General features: G+C 39.0%; 1 protein-coding gene across 1 annotated transcript; it reads right to left on the bottom strand.

The window, feature by feature from the left end:
• Positions 1 to 22,934: 22,934 nt before the first annotated feature.
• On the bottom strand, positions 22,935 to 24,771 carry CHRM3 (cholinergic receptor, muscarinic 3). Its single transcript, XM_010191345.1, has one exon. The coding sequence runs from the start codon at positions 24,735 to 24,737 to the stop codon at positions 22,935 to 22,937; it is 1,803 nt and encodes a 600-aa protein (XP_010189647.1). The 5' UTR covers positions 24,738 to 24,771.
• Positions 24,772 to 25,985: the final 1,214 nt, after the last annotated feature.

The raw sequence follows: 25,985 nt of genomic DNA, 5'->3' as shown, positions 1-25,985 counted from the left end.
CTTGTGGCTGCTGAGGTTTGCAGAAAAAGTCACTACAATTGAAACACAACTACTTCTCTTAACAGGTTATGAGTGAAGTGGTTTGCTTAGTTTCTTTGGGAGACCCAAGTTGCTTCCCACCCCTTTCTCCTCTAATATGCTATCTCAACATTATTTGTTTATAGAATACCTAAAAATTTAACTATTTTCTTTCAAATTTAGAAGGCTCAGATGTATTACTATGGCACACAAACCACGTTTATCTAAACAACATACAAAGTTACCAAACAAACATACTAACTATACCAAACTAACAGGCAATTAAGAAGTGATCCTTTAGAAGAGCAGTTACTGCAAATGTACTCAACTAGAGAAAAAAAGTTTCCCTCTAAATGTGACAATATCTTATGGAAATAAGAGCAAGAAGTAGCTTAGCTTAAGTTGCTGCTCCAGGAAAATGTAAGCATATAAAAGAGTATAAGCATACAAATGAGAGCCTGTGGCAGAAACACAGTGCTGTTAGTTGTGGCAGCTCTTACCTTCATAATCAGATTGCAGAACAAGGGTAGCAGTATGGTCAGCCTCAGTGTAACTATGCAGGTATAAAATAACCATAAAAGTAGCTTGAATTGATCAAAAACCAGCTTTTTGATTCTTAAAATTCTGTTGTGGCCTCTCATAGTTTTATGAAAATTTTCTGTCTTTCTGTAGATCTGTATCATAAGTACTTTCATGTAACCAAACCAAAGCCAAGACAAACAAAAATAAATATGCTTCTAGCACTTGCAGCTACAGAACACAATTTTTAAAACACTAACATTAAACATTTTAAAAAAACCAAACGTTAATTAAATAATTCCTCCTACCTCCTGGTTTCCTTTAAAAAGAAATAAATATGTAAATCAATACACAGCCCTAATTCTGGGACTACTAAAGCATGACATTTCTATTTGTAGTGAGGAAACTGATTTTATATCCTGGATCAAAACACTTTCTTGAGAGAGTGTATTTAGTGTCTTTGGCAGAGGAGAGTTTTTGTACAGGCTTCTGGGTGCCCTTTATGGCATGTAACAGGTTGAAACAGTGATGCATGCTATCAACACAAATTCAGGTCCTTTGGTAAACAAATAAGGGTTAATATCTTATAACTAGCATCATCACTTTCATCTGATCTTTAGATTTTTTTTTTACATTGAACTTTTTGGCAGGTGAGGATAAGAAGGTGTCTGATTAATACAGGTCAGTTTCCTGAAAAAGCAGAGAAGCCCTGTGAAGATGTGATGAATAAATCAATTAAATACCCTACCAGACTATGAAATAGACTTTTTCTTATTTGTAGGTCTGTCTGAAAGGATTCTGTTTTCCTAAGCAAGCAACAGAAAGGCATCCTTAAAAAAATGCCTTTAGGGTCACGTGTTATTTTAGAAAATCTTGAAGAATATCTGTGTGAAAACAGACAAACCAGTGGATGGCACTGTTGGCTTGCAGATAGAAAATAATTGCAAAGATTATAAAATATGCAAAGATTTTAGGGTAAGATGTATACTGGTTTATGTTTGCCTAGCAGTTTGGAGAATTTCCTATATTTAAGCAAATCTACATTTCTTAAATAAAGTCTATATCCACACTGAAATCATCAACACTGGTAGCTATTTAATTCTGACATTCTGTAGCTCACTTGAAACAGTGTTTGGACACAAATATTAGACTGAACACAAATCATCCTTTCAATTGGTGCGAGGAAGATGCTAGGCTTGAAACACTGATAAATGTCTGATTTTACGTCTTTAGTCCATAAGCACATGACATGAAAACTTGATTGACTGAAATCTTGCACAAATGACACATTTTTGCATCTATAGGGTACTTTGGAGGCTCTCATTCTGGCTGTGATGACTGTCTAAGCTGCTCACAAGTTCCCTGAAAGTCCTTGATCATGCTGAGCATATCTGAAACGAGGTAAGACAAAGAAATAAGCATTGTCAGAAAGCATAATGTGCTAGGGTGTGCAAGAGGTAATGCAAACCCAACGAAGAGGCAATCATCTTCACAAGTGTGCAGCACACTGAGTTAGTTTAACTCTTGGCAGCACTTATTCAGCTCAAGTGCTGCATGCAGTAGGGAAGGGAGATCCCACAATTCTTTCCTCTGCAGGTCATATGCGTGGCACAGGGATAAGGAGTTTCCAGGTACATTTGCCAAAATCCTTCCTTCCCTCCTTCCCATTATGGTTCCTGCAAAGACACTCATGTTGTTACATTTTATTGAAACCAAAATTTTTATAATATTTGCCATTTTAAGATAAAAGGAAAGTAAAAAAAACCCAAACACTGGTATTTTATAAACTGAGCACTCTATCTCCAATATATTAGTCACAGAATCAGAGAATCATATAATCATTTGGTTGGAAGAGACCTTTAAGATCATCAAGTCCAACCATAGTCAAGGTCCTAGAAAGTGGAATGCAGACTGGGATTGAGTAAAGGTGTTTTTTCGTTTGTTTGGTGGTTTGTTTTTTTCTTTTCACTCACTTTGCTGAGGAGATTACCCTGGCACTCTCAGATTAAAAGTAATACGAGTTAAAATACCCTCTAAGGGACTTTGGTTTTGCAACTCAAAGGTCTTGAAACAATCTTTTATCCTTACAGATACTGTATTACTGGCATGTCTGTTACACCTCCACACTTTTCTTCTAGACACCCACTGTTGTCATGGCTACAGCATTCACACTCTGAAAAATTATAAATAAATAAATAGAACTCCCTCTTTCAGAGTAAAGAAAAACCATATTTGTTCTGTGTGTGAAATGTAGCTTTCTGCACTAGACATTTTAATACTAATACAAGCAATTTTAAATTACTAGAATTATTTTTAAAAGTCCAAATTTATTCCCACAATTTTTAAGCTGGAATATACCAAGTCTGCCCAGTCAACAACTGAGCTCATGGCTAGACACTGCTGGTGTAATAAACATGAAATACATAATGAATCAGCATCTGTCGTCACTGCTTTGTGAAGGGAAAACTCCTCCAGAAATTTGGTGCTTTTTTATGCAGAAAGGACTGAGACTCCCTGATCCGTGAAGATCAAATATTTCAAGATTTAGGTAGCAAATTATTTCTTTAATGCAAGCAACATGAGCAGTAGGGACAGAGTCTATGATGTAACTCCATATGTGGAGAGGTATGGCTTGGGGAACACAATTAAAAGGATATGTTTCTAAATCTACCCTTGGAATAATGCTAGCCAGTAAATAACTCTGCTTTGAGCCAACTCTTCTAGCTTCAGGGACTGAAAATAAGCAACACAGATTTTTAATTCTCTCACTATTGAATTCTAGAACGCTAGTATAGCCAAAGGTTAACAACAATATTGGTTTTAAGGCATTTATGTAAGGCAATGTGTTGTATAACACGAGGCTGACAGTCACCACAGCCCTGCTTGCAACTGTCAAGAAGCTCCAAGTGCTCTCGTGCCACACCATCCTTCCCCGACAGCTGCCTGCGGAGCTCTTCATTCTAGATCCACAACCAAATTCTCCTCTAAGTTGTGTTGCCAATTAAAAAAATTATCCTTGCTGTGGTGGACCAGTGTCACTACAGGTAGAGTGTGCAATTTCATAGAATCACACAATGGTTTCAGTTGGAAAAGACCTGTGAGATCATCAAGTCCAACCTTTGATCCAGCCCTACTAAGTCTGCCACTAGACCATGTCCCTAAGCAAGGTGTCTACCCATCTTTTTAAACACCTCCAGAGATGGTGACTCAACCACCTCCTTGGGCAGCCTGTTCCAGTGCTTGACAAACCTTTCAGTAAAGAAATTCCTCCTAATATCCAAATTTGCTCAACTATCTTTAACTTCCTTCCACTCCCTTCCACTCTTCCCCAAAATAAGTAACCTTGCTGACATTACTGGGTAGCAGAGTGTTTCTGCAAGGTCAAACCTTGGCTCACACAGTGCTTGCATGGATTTCTTCCTTTAGGAAATGCACTAGCTCTTTTGCCCGGTCACACATAAAGACTGTTCCTCTAGGTACTGTCACAGGTGTCTGATGCTGGAAGATTTCATTTCTTTTTGGCAACATCAAACCTACTTGCTATTACAATCTAGTGGAGTTTTAATTGGTACCACTGGGATGCTCCCAGAGCAGCTCCAAGACATCTGCCATACATTTCCCACATGCAACAGGGCTTTTCCCCAGGCATGTGGCATTTATCAAGGAAGGCGTGTGATGCCTGTTACCAAAACCTGTGTCCTCCATGCATGTGTAATGGGGTGGCTGATGCTGGGGGAGTGGGAGTGCCTAGACACAGATATGCACTAAATGATATGCTTTTGAGTATATATGTTTTCTCTTGCTATCTTTTTCCTTAGCAGATCAAAACACTGACTTCTTTTGCTTTTGCATCTTTGCAGGCTGAAGCTGCTGTTGGGACCCCACTGTCCTCCAAGTCCAGAAGCCCAGAACACTGAGCATTGCCTTCACTAGCTCTGTATTTCTCCAAAACTATGATGACCTTGGATTTCCTATTTCTTTCTGGGTTTTTCCTATAGCTATTCACTATGGGCTGCTTGGTGCAGAAAGCTGCTCAGTTGCTCGGTGATTTTAATAGCAGAAACCCCAAGATAGTTTTGCTCAGTATGTTTCTTACTGAGAAAACCTCCTCATCAGTACACACTTGTCCCCAGGAAGGGTCAGGCTCTCTCATTTCTTCCTTAACAAAATGTCTATTGTACCTGCCCCAGGAGCTGCAGCATGTGCCTCATTGCATCCCCACTGACCTGGCACGCAGGGCTGCAGCCACCTCCTTGGTGTCAGGCTCTGGCCAAGCTGCTCCACTTCTGTGCGATGGCATCTGGAGTGGCCCTTGAGACTACACAGCCCTCTGTCCCCCGCCGCAGCTATTAACTGATCTGTGTGTTTACGGGATTAAAGGATCTGGTTTCTCTTACTAGGTCAGTTTACCCTGTTGTAATTAGCCTTACCCTCATCTTGCAATTAGTGTCACACCAAAGCTCCAGAGCTGATTATGGCCTGAACTTTGGAAATGTTCAGATCCATATCCCACTGCTGGAAACTTCAACATAGTATGTAAACCCGGACACTTCTGTATGTTCTACCTGCATGTACACAAAACACTTAAAGCCAGTAACTCAGGCTTGAATGTGAGCATTTCTCCTAAAACAACAAAGATGGCAGGGGAATTTCTAGAGAAATAGTTGTGAAAAATCTAAAACAAGGGAGCCACAGCCCACTCTCAGCAAACCCAAGATGCATGGACATGTCAAATCTGCCTGTGGATCCTTGGCAAAATAAGCCAGATTTTAGCTGGAGCTCTTCATAATATTCTAGAGAGGAAACATCCTTATCATACAACAACTTCCGGCATTACCACCACCAGTGAAATTATTGCTGAGAATATATTAGAAACAGGGAAAAATATCTTTCTGTGCTTAAGAAAAATGTTGACATTTTTAGTGACTCTTCACCAGGAGGTGCTTAAAAGGAGGCCAAAATTAAATATCTTTATGAACCAATCCTGTCTTCGTTAAAATGCTGGAAGTCAAGCAATTACTTTTAATAATTTTAAGTTGAATAGTTCAAGCAGTTACTTTATTGTTTCCCCATAAGATCTCTATGTAGCTCTTGAATTTATAAATGACATTCACTGCTAGCTGACAAATATATAATTTAGAAATAAACTTAGATATTTGTATTTTATTTTATGCAGATGAATTAGCAAGCTGTATGCCATTTTACTTCAGAAGCAGTCGTCTCAGTTTCAAGGCACTGTGAGAAAAAAAAAGGGTCTGGAATATATGCAATTTTTAAAAATTTTAATAAGAAACTCTTATATTATTCTCAGTGATATAAACATAGCAATATACGAGATTGAACAGAGTTATAACCTAGCAACATGGAGAATCCTGTGAGATCATAGCTCAGATAGGGTGTATTTGCTCCTCTCTTTGGAAAATTGTTCCAGTATACTTCTGGGAATGATTGTGAACATTTGAGCACTGTTGGTGTAGTAGAGAATGGACCTAGCATTAATGAGCTTCTATCACATTCACTGTGTTTGAAGTGACACATCCCCATGCCTCACAGTTGACTTGGATTCTTTTCCCAGTACAGAATAAACTTCCTCTTTTCCTTCGTTTTCTTCCACTGACCTCCCTCCCCACCTCGGTCCCAATTATTCTGAAGAGTTCAGAGCTGCCTAGATCTGGTGATATGGTAGAATCAGATAAATTAGATTATGGCATAGTGAGAGCACTATTACTAATCTATACAGATAAATCAGGATTGAGAACAACCCATTTCCAAGGGAATTTCCAAACACAGACCAAGACTTTATGAAGTGTGTTATTAAATAGAAATTTTTATCATACAGTTTCATTACTAAACTGAAGTTTTTCATTCATTTGTCTAACAGCATCATGTCTATTCACCTCCGGTTTTTTAGTAGCTCACCTCTGCCCCATCCTTTGTTAGGTAAGTGTGCACAGGGTGCCTTGCTGCTGAATGACCTTCACTGGATCTAACCAAGCTGGCTAGATGTAATCCAGGTCTGATCTGAGACCAAGTGTGTCACCAGCAAGGTTTGTGGATTTGCTTGAACACATTGGCACCTTAATGAAGCCATGTAGCTTTCAAACTGGAGCTTGCCTGGAGCAAGCAACCACTGACCTGCCTCCCACAGTGCATGGCTTATTTGTATCTGTGGAGTATGGCGACTGCAATCTAAGAACACAAACTGATGTAAAAATGTTCCTGTTTTGTGTATGCAGTGATTTTGTCCTCTCTAAAACAACAGATGGTGAGATGAATTTTGACTTTTAACTTGAAATATCTGCAACAGAGACACTATCAGAGCTAGCTGTAGAGATGTCTCTTATAGGAAACTGAGACAAATAGCTTCTTTCATGAGGGCCTCTATCAGATGTCCACATTAGATGAGTAATGCAACAATCCAGAGGAAGTTCATCTAAAGTGTAAAATAACTACTTTTTTCAGCAAATACGTAATGCATCACTGACTATCACATCACAACCTCAGGGCTTTGAACATCCAGGTAGATTTTAGTTGGAAGTGATTAACGTGCACTCAGGGGAATCAAAGGCTTCCTCATAATCCTGAGGAGCAGCGCCTTCTATGCTGCCAACTCAGCTGTTTGATTCAGTAATCTTCAAGCTTTACTCACTGCTAGCAGAAGAAACCAATGCTACTAACACCCACGGTTCCTGATGCTCTCTTCAACATTAGTTGGAGCTCTAAAATCCTTGCTGCAATGCTGAAAATTGTCTTGAATGATTTATTTCTTGCCTCCTTTATTTGGATAATTCTTGACTCTGGTATGACACATCTCCCAGAAATTAAACCATAAGAAACAAGCGTTTACCAGTGATAATACTTCTAGAGCACACAAGAATTGCAAATTCTGTGCTGCATTGAATTAGGGACTGCTCTACTGCCAGGATTTGCACCAGATACAATGTTATCTCTGCAAATATTGTGCCTTATGATGGAACAATAGCTTGTACAGTCTCTATACATACATAGTTAGAGATTATGCTCTCTCACAGTGTCTAATCCTCTTCCAACCTGATGTGCTTGTTGTGAGCTTTAACAAATTCCAACCTAACCCAGTCCTACTCCACCCCCTTGTGAGGGACAGGGTGCAACAGAAGAACCAGGTTTTTTTTGTGAGCTAGCAGGTGTTCCATACCCCGTAACAAAGCATCAAACCTTCTGATAACTTGGGCTTTAATTTTACCTTGCCATTTTGAGCCACTGTTCTGGCTGGAAAGAAGCTTCAGATTCCATTGAGGGTCTCCCCAGGCATCCTCAAAGAGCAAAAAAGACGTAAAAACTTTTCAAGATTAATCCATTTCAGTGAAGTTTCATTCTCCTGCTCCTTGTATTTTAACTGCCCTGCCTTTGCCTCACTGAGCTTGTAATATCCCAAGTTTATAAAAGACGTTTGTTCTGTTTCAGGTACTTCACAATATTTTTTTAGATTAACTGGTATAAAATTTACCCTGCCCATAATTTATCTAATCCACTGGTTTATCCATTCTATGGCCAGTATTAGACTTTTGTGTAATAGCTACAATAGCTGGAAAGCAGGTGTTTCTTTGAGGTTTTTTTGGGTTCTTTTAATACTTTTTATTTTATTAAAATGCTGAACAACTGCAATATGAAGGAATTCTTTAAGAAAGGGATCACATGCAGATTAGATGATCTGGCAGTCAGGTAACTCTAAGTCTTGGGATAGCTACTGCTAGTTAACTGTTTGCAGACCTCTTCACCTTGAGCCTGGGTGGTTCTCCAGTCACCACTCAGCAGAGGAATTGACCTGTGAATGCAGACCCGTTCTGTGCAGGGAGAAGGTGTAGCTGTCTGATGGCTTTTGCAGCTTCTTTCCTCTTTGGTCTACTCTGGAAAAGGCATTCACAAAAAGGATAGAGAATTCAAACCACTTAAACAGAAAATTATGAGAAAGTTCAGAAAACTGATGACAAGGTTTTATTCTCTCTTGCTTTCTGTTTTGTTTTGTTCTCTGTAACAGTGTTAGACCAATCTCTATATATGCTTCATATAATTTTGCAGCCTTCTTGGCAGTTTTGTGTTTTTTATTATTTCATAGATCTTACCATTGGAGATATTCCATCTCACCTAACCATCTATCTAGTCATGACAATCTGGTCATTCTCCTTATTTTCCTACAAACAACATATAAGGGAAGGGCTAGACATCCTGCATGGCCTATTACTGCTGCAAATCTCTCAAGCAAAATATATCCCTATTCAGGAGAGCAAGAGATCAGACTGAAGCTTGAGGATTAGGACAACTCGGTTTCATTACACATCAAGTCAAAGTACAGCTGCTGAATCTGATGCTAATTCTTAAAATGAAATATAGGGAAATCCCAGATAATTTTCTCCCATGCATGGACCTCTTCTCCTCCCCCCATTTCTGCAAAATACTGGTGTTTCTTCTCAGAAGGGAAGACATTGGCAAAAAGTGTATAGCTCCAAAAGCCAGGCAATGCTCAGCCACATTTATGTATTACATAGCCACAATGACTGTGGATATCCAGAGTAAATCCATAATTATGCAAAAACCTGTAGTTGCTCCATATAATCCTGCTCTGTGCTCAGTAGATCTTTTCTGTTAATGGTTACATCCACTTCTCATTTTTTTCCCCGTCTTTCCACAACTAATTTTCTACAGGGATGCCTTATACAGAGCTTTTGCCTCTACAGATCGGATTTGTGTCCAGAGGCTCCTGTCCTGCCCTCCTGTGCCCACATAAGTCAAGAGGAAAAGAGATCTGTCAAGGAATCTCACAATCTTCACAGCCTGGCATCCTCATATAGTGGAAAAAAAAAAAGAAAATTTGTTTCCATAGTGTCTGTAGCTTTTTATTGTTACAGTCAGGAGAGGTGAGAGGCAAATATTTCCTCATTTATAAAATCTGTTGATAACATAATTAATAAATCCAAGGGACTCTTGCAACTGTTCTCATACTCTGTTAAAACAATCCCAAAGCAAGTTGCATTCACTCTGTGCAAGATCCCTCCTGGTTTGTTTTGCCAGCTTTAAGGCAATAGTCTTTCTCACTGCCTACAGCTGAGATGATAAATGCTTAAAACTGCAAAAAGCACCTAAAGTAACACTGAGTTTTTTGATTAGTTTTTGATTAGTCAGAGACTTATATTAGTCAGAGACTTTGATGCTGTTCTTGCTCCATATCCCTCATGGACATTTTGGAGAAAAGAAATCCTCCTTCCCCTGTTTTTTTTCCCTCTCTCCAAGATAAGCATGTTTTAATTTGAGCCATGTAAAAGTCTTCCAAGTAGCCATATTTCTTAGCTATAGAAAGATACTTATCCATCATATTTCAGAAACACAGGTCTATGTATTTAAATGACAGTGCAAATCCTTGCTGAAGTATCTGCAAGAAAGTGGGTGGAAGCTCTGAGGAACAGACTAATATACCCCCAGGTTTTGTTTGGGCAGCATTAGGACCTGCACTACTCTTTTGGTTTTTGGTTGTTTTTGTTTTTGACCCTCAACTGTATGGAAGAAACAAAAATTGCTGGGAAAAACTTTCAGTAAGTCAACAATTTCCTAGGCTCCCCAGCTGATTTACCACATTTCTGTCTTGCTGGCTGGAGGAAAAGATTTGGGCTTTTCCATTTTTTTCTTGTGTCAGGCAGATGCATTTAGGCAGCAGACATTATTCTAATTACAAGCCACAGGGACAGCTTATTGTTTTATTTAATAAAGCAGCTTTAATTATATTTATAGAGAGTGCAGCACAGAAGCATTTGCATTAAGGAAAAGGTAAAGGATTTTCAGGGAATTAGGGATGAATAGGTTTTAAGAAATTATATTAAGGCTTCTGACCTGGAGCTGCACTATGCAGTTTGGAGGTACCTGCAACAGGAATTTGCTTTAGTCCCAATCCAAAATTACTTTTAAACTGCTTAAAAACATCTTTAAAACCTTAACCCAGGATTTCAACCTATATCTATCACTATCATAACCTTACTTGAAGGCACTGATGGTTGAACACAGCACCAATAACGCTCAGGAGTCAGGGCTCTCAGTAACCAGATCTGGTGTAAGGCTGTGCTGACACTGGGGCAAGCAAACCCCCCAGTCCCCAGCCTATTCCAGCCACGCAAGCTGCTGTAAGGGGGTCCCCACGCTCACCAGAAAAAAACAACCAGCAGCAGCCGCAACAACCAACATCAGGTGGCATCTCTGTTAGCTCTATCAGGGTTCCTGGCATACACATATATACAAAAATTGTGTGTATATATATATATACACACACTTTTTTTTTTTTTAGATTTCCCCCATCATACTTTTCTCTCTGACAGTGCAAATTTATACCATTTGAGAAGGCATTTCTAATCTGGGTGGTGCTTTCCTGCTTTCAGAAGATCAGCAGTGATTGCTGCAGGGCTGGAGGAGGTTTATTCCTGGAAGGTTGGCGATGAGAATACATCTATTCCATCCTGGAATAAAAGGAAGGAAGGTGGACAAGTGAAGTTTGATGGCAGTCAAAAAGAAAGGCTCAGGACACAAGCAGATACCAAGTGACATCCAGCAAGAAAATAGTCCACCTTTGTAGTAACTATACAAAGCAAACAAACCCACCTCACAGCATACATTTATTTTCATTTCATATTATGTGTGGTTAATGTCAAGGCTCTTCCCTTTGTTTTTTAGTGTTATGTGTATTTCTCCCAGTACTTTACTGCAGACACCATTGTAGAAAGCAAAATTTATTTTTTCTAGTGCCCCATACTATCAATGCTATCTTTACTTTTATGTTCCTCAGATCAGTGAGGAGGAAAAGAAATGGAATCATTGGAGGGAACTCCTCCAGTTATGCCCATTGTTCAAATGCGCAACCAGTCCATATGGCTGGGTATGTGCAGGGACATCCTGGGGTGCACAAGGAGGGGAAATTACTTCAACCGCCCCTGGTTCATACTTGTAGAGGAAGATTTTAAACAATTTCCTGCAAGATGGAGGGAAATTGGAAAATAACTATTTTACTGAATAAAGTCGCAACAGTAGGACTGATATTCTAAGGTACTCTGTAATTTCTGCTCACACTCATTTTTGTAAGACATCTAAATGTTCCTCAGAGCCTGAAAGGACTCATGGTATGATGTGGAAACCCTTCAATGAAAAAGTAAAACCAAAATTGGTCGGAAAAGAGGAATTCTGACTTTTTGTTCCCATTCACTGTCTGACATCCTCTTGGGGTGATGTAATAAGGCGGTCATCTCTTCCTAGGGCTTCTGCACAGTGGATCCACAAATTCTCTTAGCTGAACAGGCAAGGATAAGCCCATATATTCACTGAGCACTGGAAGATATACAGTTAAAAACTCAGCACACTATCTGCTTTTTTCAAAGACCACAATGAAAAATATTAATATAAAGTAAAAAAAATACACTGGATATAAATGAAAACTGTGACAGAAAAATGAGAACAACTTTCATGTTTTTATTGCTGCCTTAGAAGCAATTGATAAACAGTACACTTCATATATAAATGAGCATGTGTCAATATATGACAACAAAAATAAATTACAGTGACATAGTATTTAACTTTACAAGGTTGTACAAAATTTCCAAATATGAATAGATTTCAACTTAAAAATTTGAAATAAGTTAAAACTTCAACTATTCTGAAGACTTGAAAAATATACATACAATTTCACTCAATCACATAATTTACAGTATGATTTTTTAAGCTGTTTAGTCTTATACACCCATATATTTTTAACTGTATTAGTGAAGTATATCCTGCTATATGCAGCTTTACCACACTGGGACAGTGAAAGGGGTTCCCTGAGGGCACAGAACAGGCTTTGAGTGTTTATATTTTAAGTAATTTGATTACATTTACTAGCTAGAAATACAAAACCAAAGCATTATTTATCTGCCCTATAAAGAGAGACTGATTTATCTGCTCTTGCTAGAATTTCCATTGATGCTAATGAGAATTTTGAAGAAGGCTTAACAGCAGGATTGAGCTAAAAGTCTGTTCAGCCACGATGAATTAGGTCACATTATTTAATGAAATATTTAAAGAATATCTGTTTTGTATTAGGTCTCATTATATGCTACATAGCCAGTCATGGCTATGAACTGAGATATTTGCTTCCACAACTAATAGGAAAATATATCTGATATGGTACTTTAGAGTAATAGAATGAATTATGAGTTGGTATTTTTAACACCTCAATTATATGTACTTGATTATTTTATTAAATTTTATGAAGATTAAAAGCACTGGACAAAGCCCCTTGTCTGTGAGCATGTGATAATTGCAACTGCCAAGAGTTTAATTCAAGCTGTAAAATAAGGTAAGGTAGAGGAGACTCCTGCAGCTGGATTGGTCCTGATATCTAAGATAATGTGATTCATCTGAAGCTGGTACAAACAGACTTTGTGCATTGTCAAAAGGAAAAAAGCTCACTAATTCAGAAATCGTTAGTAAGGAAGAAAATTTGAACAAACTGGCATGTGAGAAAATTGCTTAATTTTAAAAAATACAGGAAGACACTGGTGCAGCTGGAGGTGAGTCTTACACTGTCTGCAACAGATCTGGGAAGAAAGGAACAAGAAATCCAAGATGTCTGTGTGCCTGAATATTCTCGTCTCTGAAAATGCTAAAATATCTATCAGAATGCTATCTTGCCATCTTTCCTCCAAACAAATAAATGTCATACAGCACTTCAATAAGAAAAAAAAAAAGAACAAGTAATAAATGGGCCAGAGACGAGCAATTCCTCATTTTTCTCTAATGGTACTGGAATAAAGGCCACAGCAGTTTGTGATTAAACTGGAAATTATTTTAAAGCCACTGTTTTTGTTGAGTCACTATGCTGTCCTGGGGCAGCAGGATAGAGGGAGGGAGCTGGAAGGAGATGCACGGTTGCTCTGCTTGCTTGATGGTCTCCCAGGGAATTTCTTCACGGGCTCATGCCCCATGCGAGTAGGTTTGGGACACAGAGGAAGGGCCACACAAAAAATGGGAAATATGCACATTTCAGAAGCACAGCAGGAGAGTTTCCAACAGCCAGAGGCAGGCTTTGAGCAGTACCCAGAAAAGGCTGGCGTTTGCCACCGCTAAGAGTGCATAAAATATTGTAGCATAAGAACAGAGTCAAAATTTTGTCCAACAAATCTATGTGTGAAAGGCGAGTCCTCCCAGACTGAGGGGAAGGATAGTTTCCCAGAAGAAAAGGACCTACATGATGAAGACTTCCAAACACTTTCTCTAGATTGTTTACCCTTCTTGCAACTTCTAACTTCAAATTACTTTAATCCAAATAATGAAGTTTTTCTTAATTGCTTATTCTGTGTTCTGCCCCTGGAAAAAAGAACATGGAAATGCACTTCAAAAGTTCAAGCAACATCCAGCGGTTATGTAAACCTTACCTCACCAACTACTTGGCACACCGTGTGTTATTGTAAGATCGGATATGACTTTTACCTCACATCATTTGCTTTTTATCTTAACTAGCAAGCCACTCTATGAGCAGCAACTAAAGCATTGAGTTTATCAGCTTATATTAATGCAACTGTTATCAGGGGCATACAGGGTAAAAGTCATTTGTAGATTACAGTAATATATTTGCAAGGAAAGTCCCACACGGGAAGGTGCCACCTGATTAGGTTTATGTGGAGGGTTAAAAAAATAAATAAATAAAAAATTCTGTTCAAGCATCTTGGCAGGAGAAAATCTCTGGAGAACACAATGTTCCAGTGTGACAGTTCATTGGGAGCCAAGTTTTGACAGCACATTTTGGGCTCTATGCAGTGAAAGGAGAAACGATAGCACTCATAGGACACCTGACCTGGGCCTGTTCTTCTACCAACACACAATCATCTACCTTCTGCCTTCAGGACTGCAGCACTGGTGGTCACTCCAGAGGGGAGGACGCTTACACAAGCACTAGAGTCACTCTCTCTCTGTCTTCTCTTACTCTTGTTTTCCTCAGCTGAGAAAGGGAAGGTTCCTCTAAAATATTGCTACTGAGGAGAAGAATTGCTCTCCATCACCATCCACCTCTACTCTTCCAATTAATGTGCCAGAGTTTTGCAAATCACATGAGGTAGGACTAATTATTCCTTCTGAGAGTTTACCAAGAATTTAATTAGTCAGCAGAAGAATTGCTATGCAGTAAAGCAGTTGTTAGCAAAAAATATCAACTTGGCCAATAATTAAAAAAAAATGCTAGTATTTTGTATGGTATCTGACTGGATGGCTATGACTACATCAATAGATACCAGACTTTGAGTGAATGCTCACCCACTGTCTTTTAATATAGCAGAAGGTGAGAGTTTCCTTTCTACTGCTTCCTAATTATTTCATCAATTTACAGTAAGTTCAGCTTCACTGGTTTTGGCTGAAGAAAATCAGCACTTGTTAAGGAGCAAAACTACAAATCTCTTTTTATGAAAGCATTTTCTGAGCCACTTAATTGCTGCGTGTACTTTGTCCATATACTTCAAAATCAGAAAGAAGCAGGAAAATGTCAATTTATTTAAAATACGCAAGCCTTTATAATATATATTCAGATATAGTCTCTAGAACTTGTTTTGCTCCATAATCAGAGGAATGGCATGGAAAGCTTTCAAGTAATAGGAACAGAAAAACCTATCAGGAAATACGTAAAATGTGTTCATCAGATTCCTGTCACTTTATCTCTATTTCTATCACAAAAAACCCGCTATCTCCAAACACAAGCAGGAAGCTTATGACTCTTTCTTGCACCAACTTCTCTTGAGCGGTGTGGCCCCACCCAGTGCTGTGGTTGTCGGTCTGCACTGAGGCACAAAGAATTTGGGCTGGAGGCAACTGGGCAAGGGCACACCTCAAGAAACCCAGGGATAATCTGCGTGAAAAAAAATCATGTCTCATTCACTGACCTCTTCTAACATCTGCAGCTTACAACTGCAAAACTTCACATTATATTTAGCATTTTCTTAGTTCTTTCAGGAAGTAGTGAATGGGAATTCCTGTTTTTTTTAAGGTTTAACATTTGAACAGGCACTTCTGTGCAAAGTCTACAGATTTCAATGATCCTTCCCTGTGCCGCTTGCTTGTGTATAGGCAAAGCAGGAGATAAAGTCTCTTCTGCCCTTATACACAGCAGCTTTTCTCAGATTAGCCTATGGTCAAGCAACCACACTCATTTTGAATAAAGGAGCCAAATATTTACTCAGAAATACTTCCACAGTCTGAAGAGTGGAAAGGTTTTGTCCTAAGAACAATCAGTTGTACAAAAACCTCATAAATAGAATGACAGAACCATAGAATCCCAGGTTGGAAGGGACCACAAGGATCACCTAGACCAACCTATCAAGGTAAAAGTATAGTTTAAATGAGATGAGTCAGCACCCTGTCAAGCTGACTCTTAAAACTGACCAATGTAGGGGGATCCACCACTTCCCTGGGAGATTGTTCCAACGTCTGATTGATCTCATGGTAAAAATATTTCTTCTGGAGTTCAATTGGGATCTCTCCAGAAGCAACTTGTGTCCACTACCCCTTGTCTTTTCTATGTGACCTCCTTGTGAAAAGGGAGTCTGGAGGCAGGCAACTGGAACATATTGCTGAATTGGAAAAATTTACTCCACTGGAAGAAAAAAAGCTGCTTAACTCTAGCTACATCTGATTTATTATCATCTTACATGTGCTAAAAAAATGGCATACTTCTATACTGATGGAAGAGGGTATTGAGTAGGTACATTCAATGGGTAGGTATTGAGCAGGTATATTCAATAGGAGAAGGCTGAATCCATAAGAAAAGTGAAAATGAGTGGAGAAAAGTACTGAGCATCAGGAAATACTGCACAGATTGTTTCTTGTGATGTGTCCACCTAACTGTTACTGGTGTTAATTGGACAGTGTCACACCAATAATCATTCTTAAAGTGGACGTGTGAAGCACAAATTAATGAGGGCCATTTCCTCATCCCCTTGACATCTCTAGGCTAGGTAGCATTTAAGGAGTGACTACAGTTGCTTTGTTACCCCAAGATTTCAATCCTGCAGAAAAATAGTCTCAAAAGGACTGGATATTTTGAAGCCACATAGGGAATCGGATAAATAAACTATGACCTTATGAATTATTCGAAAAATAAATTTGTCTCTGTACAGTAATGTCCTGTAATTTTCTGATTATTTGCCACAGTCAAAGAATGATTACTAGAGAATTTCAAGCATTCTTTCATTCCAGATAGTGCACTAAGCAACTTTTGTCCTGGAAAGAGAAAGAATTTCCCACCAGATTCCTGGAAAATGCATATATGTGCACACATATCCACTCAGACGAACAAATCCTGCTTTCATATTCAGCATACAGAGTCATTCAGACAATGAACCTTTTTGGTCACCCTTAAGCAGGGAGGATGCTCACATCTATAAAAACTTAAAATGTCTTGGGTTTTTGCCACACTTTCTGCCAAGGGAAGTAAATTGTATAGATTCACTTGCTTGGAAAAAAGCTCTCCTCACCACAGTTGAATGGAACGGTTTTATCACCATTTTTGGAAGACATTCCCTAAGGCCAGCACCATACATCCCAGTTCAACTCAGTCAAGGTTTTAGTGTTTAAAGGAAGAGAAGAGAGGGAATGATCCAGATATACCATTAATTTCTCAGTCCTACCAGGCAAACGAGGGTTTAAAAGCTTGCACAATTCCACCTGTGGGTCTGGCCAATGAAAAGTGTTTTTCCATGCAACAGAATGGGCAGACCAATAAGATTGGGTGAGGGAGGACGATATTTTTTTCCTCTCATTTCTAATTTGAGGAGTGCTGTTAATTTGCCACAGTGACTTGCTTTATTTCACCTTTATATATTTGTGACATTTGCCTCAAACTGTTTGAATAGTGTCTTGACTCCTGTACCCACGTTGAAAAACTGACAGCTATGTTCAAATGAACTCAGGGGTTTGGATCCATATTTCTATGTGAACTCAGAATCTACTGTTACAAACAGAGGCCTTTCTTATCCTGTTTGGCAAAGGTAGAGTAATTTTGGTTAAGCTACTGGAGTTAAAAAACTAGTGCTGTATTGATGCAATAGCTCAGTAAGTGAAATCTGGTCATGCATTTCTAAATTTTGGGTCATGTCTGAAAAGCCAGCACAAGACACTGAAAAAAACACATTCAGGAATGAAGACAATGCATTTGGAAAAATATGCACTAAGGAAAGACATAGAAACTTTTCTGCAGCTAAATAGAGGAGACTTAAACACAGCTCCACTGCCCAGTTGCAGCTGTGGAGACATCAAAAGCAGTGTTTGCCATGGCTGACAATTTCAGCATAAGTTTGTATATACATCCATATACATTGCTGTAGATCTGCATGCATCTCTTTATAGGTACATACACAGTACTATCCCATATGTTATCCTTCTGAGATATACATGGTGTAGAGAGATGTATAGGTACAATATGCATGCCACACAAAACATGTTGGAGTAAATAATGAAATAAGTAGCACTTATCTTAATGTTTTCCTGTTACTTAATGTTACCTGTACTTCTTCCATTAAACAATCTCTGTCAGGACTAATTGAAACTCCCTTGAGCTATTTTAATATTTAGAATTAAGAAAAAAATCCTCAAGCACATCTGGGAGGATATCTGGGAATAACTACAACAATCTTTCTTGAGAAAAAAAACCAAACCAATCTATGTTATATTTTGAATGTACAATGTGGGTGGTGAAGAGGAGTCAACCTCCTGAATCCAGTATGGCACAGTTAATGAGTTTTCCAATTAAGACTGTGAAGACTTGCCAGTGATATCAAACACAGTAATGGTCAATCTCAGTCAATTGTGGTCCTACAGTGTATGAAACGCAATAAACACAGCAGATAGTTCCAACCATCTCTATTCATACTCAACTTGTTTCCACAAACAGCACAATTGGATTAGCTTATCTTAAAAGCTGAAGTACAAAAATGCCAGACACGAAAAATCAGTATTTTCCCCTATGTCTGTCTGGAAGCTCCTAAAAGCAGAAGTAGAAAAGTGAAGAATCCATCCATGCCTGATACAAGGAAGAAAATTCTAATCGAATAAAGCTTTGAATTCTATGCAAACCCGATTGTCACATGTGCTTTAGCTAAGCTTGTACACAGAATTATTTGGGTATCATGGGAGTCTAGTTCATGAGGCAGAAAAGACAGATATCGTTATGAACACCTCAGCTCCACCAGACATTGGTACATATCCTTTGGGTTCACAAGAAGTAATCTATAAATATATCTCACTTTGACCTGCTCCCAGAAGCAAGACCAGTGGTATTTGCATGGGTAAACACATAAAAGAGAAAAGGAATACATAAAATAAGAAATCACAGAAGCTGGAAGCAAGTGGTTAAAAGGGACAGTAGATTTACATGGGTCAAAGAATATTCAGAGTTACCACAATGACTATGTGTGTTTTTAGAAATTTTCAATTGTATTAAAATACATGGTGATTCCTGAACTGGATGAAGTTCAAGCCAGTGGGAGCTTGACAGAACGTCCTTAGGGGCAGGTCATTCCCAGACACCCCAGAGGAGGCCAGGCTTGGTGAGTGGACAGCTTGTGGTACAGACCAGTTCTGCCAATAAGGACCTAGATAGAGTATGTGGGTCCTGCTCCAGTTCTTTTTGATGAGTTTTATCCTCAGAAAAGAAAGTATCAGACCACACCACCACACCTCCAGAGCTAGTCCTGTGCCTTCAGAGCAGCTAAAGTTTGCATAGGAATACTTTGAAAGGAAAGAAAAAGTCTGTGAAAAAAGACAAGCACATTGTATAAAAAGAATCAGGGAGTCTTTTGGAGGAGAATAAGGGTTTGGAATTTCAAACATAAATTTGAACAGGGATGCATAAAAAGTCAGATGGTCAAGGACGCAAGTGAAATGCAGTTTATAAATAGCTTAGCATGATAATACTCCATGACTATCCCTACTGCATATATGGCAGCGTGATGATAACCGTATATTCAAAATTACTGATGCTCCTGATCAGGGAAAAACAATACAAATTTCCATTTCTTTTGATATTTGCATTCTGTGGAGGCAAACTGAGTATACTTTGGTTCTTGTATTCACTTCTTACATATATGAAGCTGAAAATGAGCCAAGGCTTTTTAAAATATTCTTAGAGAAGAAATAAGGAAATATAATAATCAAGATGACAAAATAAGAAAGTGGAGTTATACATAATTAAGAAAGGTCACCAACTGCCTCAGAACATCTGTGGTGGTATCCTCACAAAACTGCCACACTCCTTTAGGTCATTGATTGCGCAGGATATACAGATCCAGAAGTTCAGACCCTGGGAACTGCTCAGGCCTTTCCTAGATTTGTTTAGCTTTAGAACAGGCTGTTCTGGTACAGAAGCCATAAACTTCTATTGCAATTTTACATCGAGAAAGCCAAGCATATATGGTAATGTATTTCATTGCCTTAGAGCTGCTCAAAGGCTGCCAGTGACTGGGTCTATTCAACAGAGCTTTCTCCAGGCAACCCAAAGGCTCTTTCCTGGTTCTTGCTTCTGATTTTCTGATCCTCTTCGTACAGAGTCTAATCTTGTTGTATTGCAATTAACGGGACCATTGTCTGGTCTCTGCAAAGCCAGCTTTCCCTGCGAGGAGGGTTAATGGGACTGAGCTGCCTGTCTGCCCTCAGAATGATGCTTTTGCTCATGTTTCTGACTTAATTTTCCTTAAAGCAGAGGAAATATTACATCATTTGTACTTCTTAAAAGTAGCACTGTGTCAGATGATACCTTTTGGTCTTGCACTGTTCTTCTAGAATCTACCGTGTGCACCTATGTTCATAAATAATATATCCACTTCTACATACTAAAATTTTTGTTTGCGCATGGGTTTAAAGCAAAAATATAGACATAGAAACTAGAAATTAATTTGATCCCCACTGTACTTGTAACACAGCCAAATTCTTAATATTTTATAGTGCATATTCCTTTAAATAAATAATAACTGTACTGATCTATGCTACAATATGTGTATGCATACACATTTTATGATGCCTGTAAATATAATTTTAAAACCTGTTCACACATCAAAAGACAGGTTGTTTATTTCTCTGTTAAACCAATCCATGGGTTTAACTCTTCCTATTATGTAAACAGTGGTGACAGTTGCTTTCAAGGAAGCTTAACTTAGTTAAAAATAATAGTTTCCCATTGTAAAATCAATACTAATATACCATAAATCCCCCTGATGAGCTCTAGCTTCCTTACATGCTCTCACATTTTGTATTAGGGGCACAGAACTACTGTAGATACCAGAAGATAATAATATGGCAATATATATAGATATAGATATATATTTAAATGTTAAAACATCAGGTAGGTCAACTTGAGTAATGAATATATTTCAAATGTATGCTTCTTTCATAAAGGTCATTAATTTTATTTGTAACATGAGTGCCTTGTAAGTCTTTGGTAGTTTGTGATGACCAACTTGGTAAACCAATCCTGGGTGTCTTGAGCTCAAAATGCACTTGTGACATATAGATGAAGCTTTAACTTTTTTGTGTTTTATAACAAACTTGATCTTGCTGTAGACTTGCAGTATCATTTACAAGCTTACCTTTAGGCAGACATTTTAAACAACTCATACAGAAGAAAGATTTGTATGTCAAGAGTATTTGTTTTAGTGAGAAGAGAGCTAGGTACTCTATTCATTTCTCAAGCAGACCTTCATGAATCACTTTAAAAGGACACTACAGCTGAAGACTGAAGAGCAATATTTATCAACATTAAATAAAACATTTGGTGAAGTATGTATAAATATTTCTTCATATGAACATAACACAAAATTAAATAGTTCGGATACACAGACACCATTTAATATATTTCCACTGTTGTCAAAATCATCTGTAAACACCATCTCACACTGAATACAAAAGCAGCTTCTACATCAGTTCTGTGTTCACAACACTGATGCCCCTTTGTAAAAGAAGATATTTGTTTTGTTTTATTTTCAGCAAAATAAGAGTCTAAGCAATAAAAAAAAGTTTTGGTCAGTTCAAAGGAGAATACAAAATTATCTTTCAACATGTAACTAAATCAGATTTTGAACAACAGTTTAAAGTACAATCCTTTCCCCAGGGGATCTCCGACTTTTATAAATCACACTATGTTTGGTGCAGACCACATCACAAATACCAGGAAATACTGGTCATGTCTAAGCTATAAATATTAAAGCCCTTTTTAAATTTTCTTTATCAAAAATTGCCAGGTTACAAATTGGCAATATCCACATTTTTCACAACACTGAATAACTTGGCATTAGGCGGATTCAGGTGCACTTCTGATGATTTTTAAAACTGATTCTGGAAAAGAAACACACTTCAGTGAGCATCCTTCAGGTACAAAAATAAAGCATTTCTTTTACACAAAACTTTTGCATCTGAAGATCACCTGGGCAGTCAGTGCAAGCGGAGGGCAGGGGCGTGTCCACCAAGTTTAGACAGAAAATTACAACTCAAACTTTGATTGGAAGCCACATGGATACATATATATATACAGATATAGCCATACTGTGCATCGGATCAGAGCTGGCTCTGAGAGAGGGGGTACCTCTGTACAGTGCAACTCAGGTTTGTTTTTTTAAAATTTCACTCAAATGTAACCATGATGGGGGCCATGTAAAACCTAGAACAGATTACCTCTTTCCTGGTATGTGTGTATTTCTGAGGTGTGAATGTACGTTCTGCATACATACACACTCACCCCCACACATTTATAACATGAACTGCACATGTAGATACTTGGCCATTGGGAATCAGGGGTACAATTAACAATACATCAGAAGAGTAGACAGGAAACTCTGCCTAGACAACAAGAAGCAATTTTGCAACCTATAGAGTGTCTCAAATAATCCCGTCATCCGGTTTTGCTAGCTTGCTACATCAGTATGTGACTTGAATTGAAAGTTGTTGGATTCCTTGGGAACAGAAGAGTTGGGCTAGCAAGATGTGCTTACCTGAGATCCCAGAGTTGATTATCATCAAAGAGCTGGGCAGATCAGTAATGGGTTTATAATTGCTATACAGCTTCGTCTTGCAAATTTGTAGGAAAACTTTATTAAGTCTTTAATTCCTTAGTAAAAACGTTGAAATTTGTTAGTTTTTGCTGAATGCAGACTTGATTTTTATATTAAACCGGTTTTATTAAAAGGATACATGACAGCAGCTGCTTTCATATCTCGATGTTTAAATGTTTGAATCACCACCCTGGAACCACCCTCCCACCCCAACCCATACTGTCCCATTCCTTCCTACCCCGTTCCAACCCCATCTCATGCCGTCCTGCCCCGTTCTGTCCCATCCCAGCCCTGCTTTATTTTTTCAATTGTTTAAAAAATACTATTCTATGAAGCCTCCCTAGGGATCCGCTTATGAAAAATTACAGACTGCCTTTGCTGATACTGCTGTTTGCGTCGTTTCCGTTTGTCGCACTGGCACAGCAGTAGCATCTTGAAAGTATTTCTGAAGGTTTTGTTACACAATGCGTAGCACACGGGGTTCACTGTGCTATTGATGTAGCAAAGCCAGTACCCCAGATGCCAGAAAGTTTTAGGGATACAGTTGCAAAAGGTGTTCACCAGAACCATGATGTTATATGGGGTCCAGGTAATGATGAAGGCAAACAAAATGGCACTGAGTGTTTGTGCCGCTTTCTTTTCTTTGATAAGTGACATTCGTTTTCGCTTTGTGATCTGACTTCTGGTCTTCAAGGCAAACTTTTTTGCCAGGGTTGCTTCCTTGAAGGACAAGGGCAGGGCTGCAGATGTCCTGGTCACCGACGAAATGCCGTCAGAAGCTGCAGCTGTCTCTGCTGACCCTGGCTGAACTGGAAGCTTGGAAAAGCTCTTTTGAAAATTTCCACCATCCTGAACACTTCTGGGAGGGTGCAATTTTTTAGGTTTCTTTTCCTTCGATTCCGTGTCGGATTTCTGCAGTTCATCCCCCAACTCATGCAAATCTTCCGAGGAGGGTAGTTTCGTGGAGTTGAGGATGGCACTGTGACCAGGAAGCTTCAGCACAATTGAATAGATGGCTCTGGTCTCCGCAGCAATGTCATCTTCATCAGAGGAGGCTGAATTTTCAAGAGAGGCGGCAGCATCGTTGTTGTTCCAGCTGTCACTGCTGCTGTGCTCTTGGTCCCCCTGGTCTGCATTGGGTTCCCAGCTCTTCATCGTGAGCCAGAAGTGGCAGCGTCTGTATTTCCTTCGGGTGGAGCGTTTCATGCTCTGCTGTTGCAGCTCGTAGCTGCTGCAGCTCCGGGAGCTGCCTGTCTGGTGGACGAAGCGTGCTGTCTCCGCTTCACTGCCTGACGCCTGGAGCCCTGCTAACTCTTTGGTGCGTTTCTCGGTCTCCTTGTAGATCCTCCAATATAAAATACTCATAATGGTGACTGGCAAGTAAAAGGCAGCTATGGCAGTGCCAAAAGTGATGACAGGTTCACTTAGAAACTGGATGAAACATTCATCAGGAGGCACAGTCCTCTCCCCAACAAAATACTGCCAGAACAAGATGGCAGGAGCCCAAAGAACAAAAGAGATGATCCATGCTAAACCAATCATCACCCCAGCCCTTTTGGTTGTTCGTTTGGCTCTGTACGTAAGCGGCCTAGTGATGGAAAAATACCTATCAAAACTTATGACAAGGAGATTCATGACAGAGGCATTACTGGCGACATAGTCAATGGAGAGCCAAAGATCACAGGCCAAGTTTCCCAAAGCCCAGTGGCCCATGATGATGTATGTGGTGTAAAGATTCATGGAAATAACACCGATGATCAAATCCGCACAAGCGAGACTCAACAAGAAGTAGTTGTTGACCGTTTTCAGTTGTTTGTTAACTTTAAATGAAACAATCACTAGGATGTTCCCTATTATGGTCACCAGTGCAAGGATCCCAGTGAGGAACGCAATGAAAACTACTTGCCAGACAGCGTGTCCACCCAGAGGGTCTTTGCTCGTCGTATTTAGGGACATGTTTGTTGATTCCACAGTGGAGAAAGGAGAACTCTCTGTGGTGTGAGGGAAATCATAGCTGCCAATCAGCGATGCTGCTTCATCAAGTAGTTCCAGTCCGTGCGACTCTCTCTTCCAGAAGGAGCTCACATTTGAAAACAGAGGCAAGGCTGAACTATTATTTTGCATGATCATTGTGGCTCTCTGACATAGTCTGTAGTGGGGAAAAAAACAAATAAAAAACCAAGTGAACAGGTGAAGATGGTAAATAGATAATTGGCTGCATACTCATACATAAAATCCTTTCAGCAGTTTGGAAGATGTCTTTAAAAAAAAAGCCTGTGACACGTTACAGGTCAAATGTGTACATGGTAGCACTCAGCTTACAGCTGTGATTAATCTGAGCCGTTTGTAGTAATCCCATAGTGTTTCCTTAAAAGCACTGAATCACAGAAGAACCAAAACCCCAGGAGAATTCAAACCCACAATAGCATTAAAATGCTCCCTAACTAACTCTCAAAGAAAACACTCCATGGAGGATCTGTCCTGACGTCTACATCTCAAGAGCCCACTATCCTGAAGCCTTCAAAAACTATATGCCAGGCATGCAGCCACGAATTCTCCAACTTTGCATAAATGCTGGTGCCTAGTGCTATCCTGGCACTGCTGCTTCCAGCTGCAGTGAGTAGCAAACAAAAATAACGCTCTGTTTTTCCCTAACCTGTGGAGATAGAAGCCAGCACTGTTTCACTGGGTCAAGCTACTCTAACCCAGGAAGCTGCAAAGGTCTTTTCATTTTCATCTACATTTAGGCTATCTGATAAAGGTACTAAAAGTTCGCATTAGCGCTTCTGGAACATGCTGCTATTCATTTTTCATGCACGTTTTTATATTTGGACTAAGAATTTTGTACATCTAATGACTTCAAAATGCCTTTGGGGGCAACACATGTTAAAATTTCCTTTGAAAATATGGTCTCTGGAGTCAGGAAAAAAATGTATGGCAGATGTATGTCAAAGCAATCATTAAATACTTTAGGAGAAGAAGAAAAAGCATGAAAGGGCTTCATAATTAAGCCTTAATCCTTTTCCCCAAGTAATTATGTAAAATTAAGACATGCTCAGAATAGGGATTTGCATTTCCCTGATTTCATTAACTTCTGTGGTCAACCAACTAGATTCATTGTAATAAAACAATTTTATCATAAAGAAGCAAGAATTCTGATGAAAAAGTCCACCAGTGATGCTAAATACTGAATAAAATATGCTGTCAAAGAGAAAAGTTTGTTTTCTAACTGTGAATCCTTCCAGAGTCAATATGTTATTGCATGAGATAATAATAAGTATCACAATGCACTGGTGTTACACAGAATATTTACACAAAAGAGGAGGGTTTGGTTTTGGTTCTTTAATTAATTACAGAATCACAGAATCACAGAATCGC

This window comes from Mesitornis unicolor, unplaced genomic scaffold (assembly GCF_000695765.1).
Source record: "Mesitornis unicolor isolate BGI_N332 unplaced genomic scaffold, ASM69576v1 scaffold12389, whole genome shotgun sequence".
Classification (NCBI taxonomy): domain Eukaryota; kingdom Metazoa; phylum Chordata; class Aves; order Mesitornithiformes; family Mesitornithidae; genus Mesitornis; species Mesitornis unicolor.
Note: the sequence above shows the minus strand (reverse complement) of the source record. Positions and strands in the feature narration are given on the sequence as shown.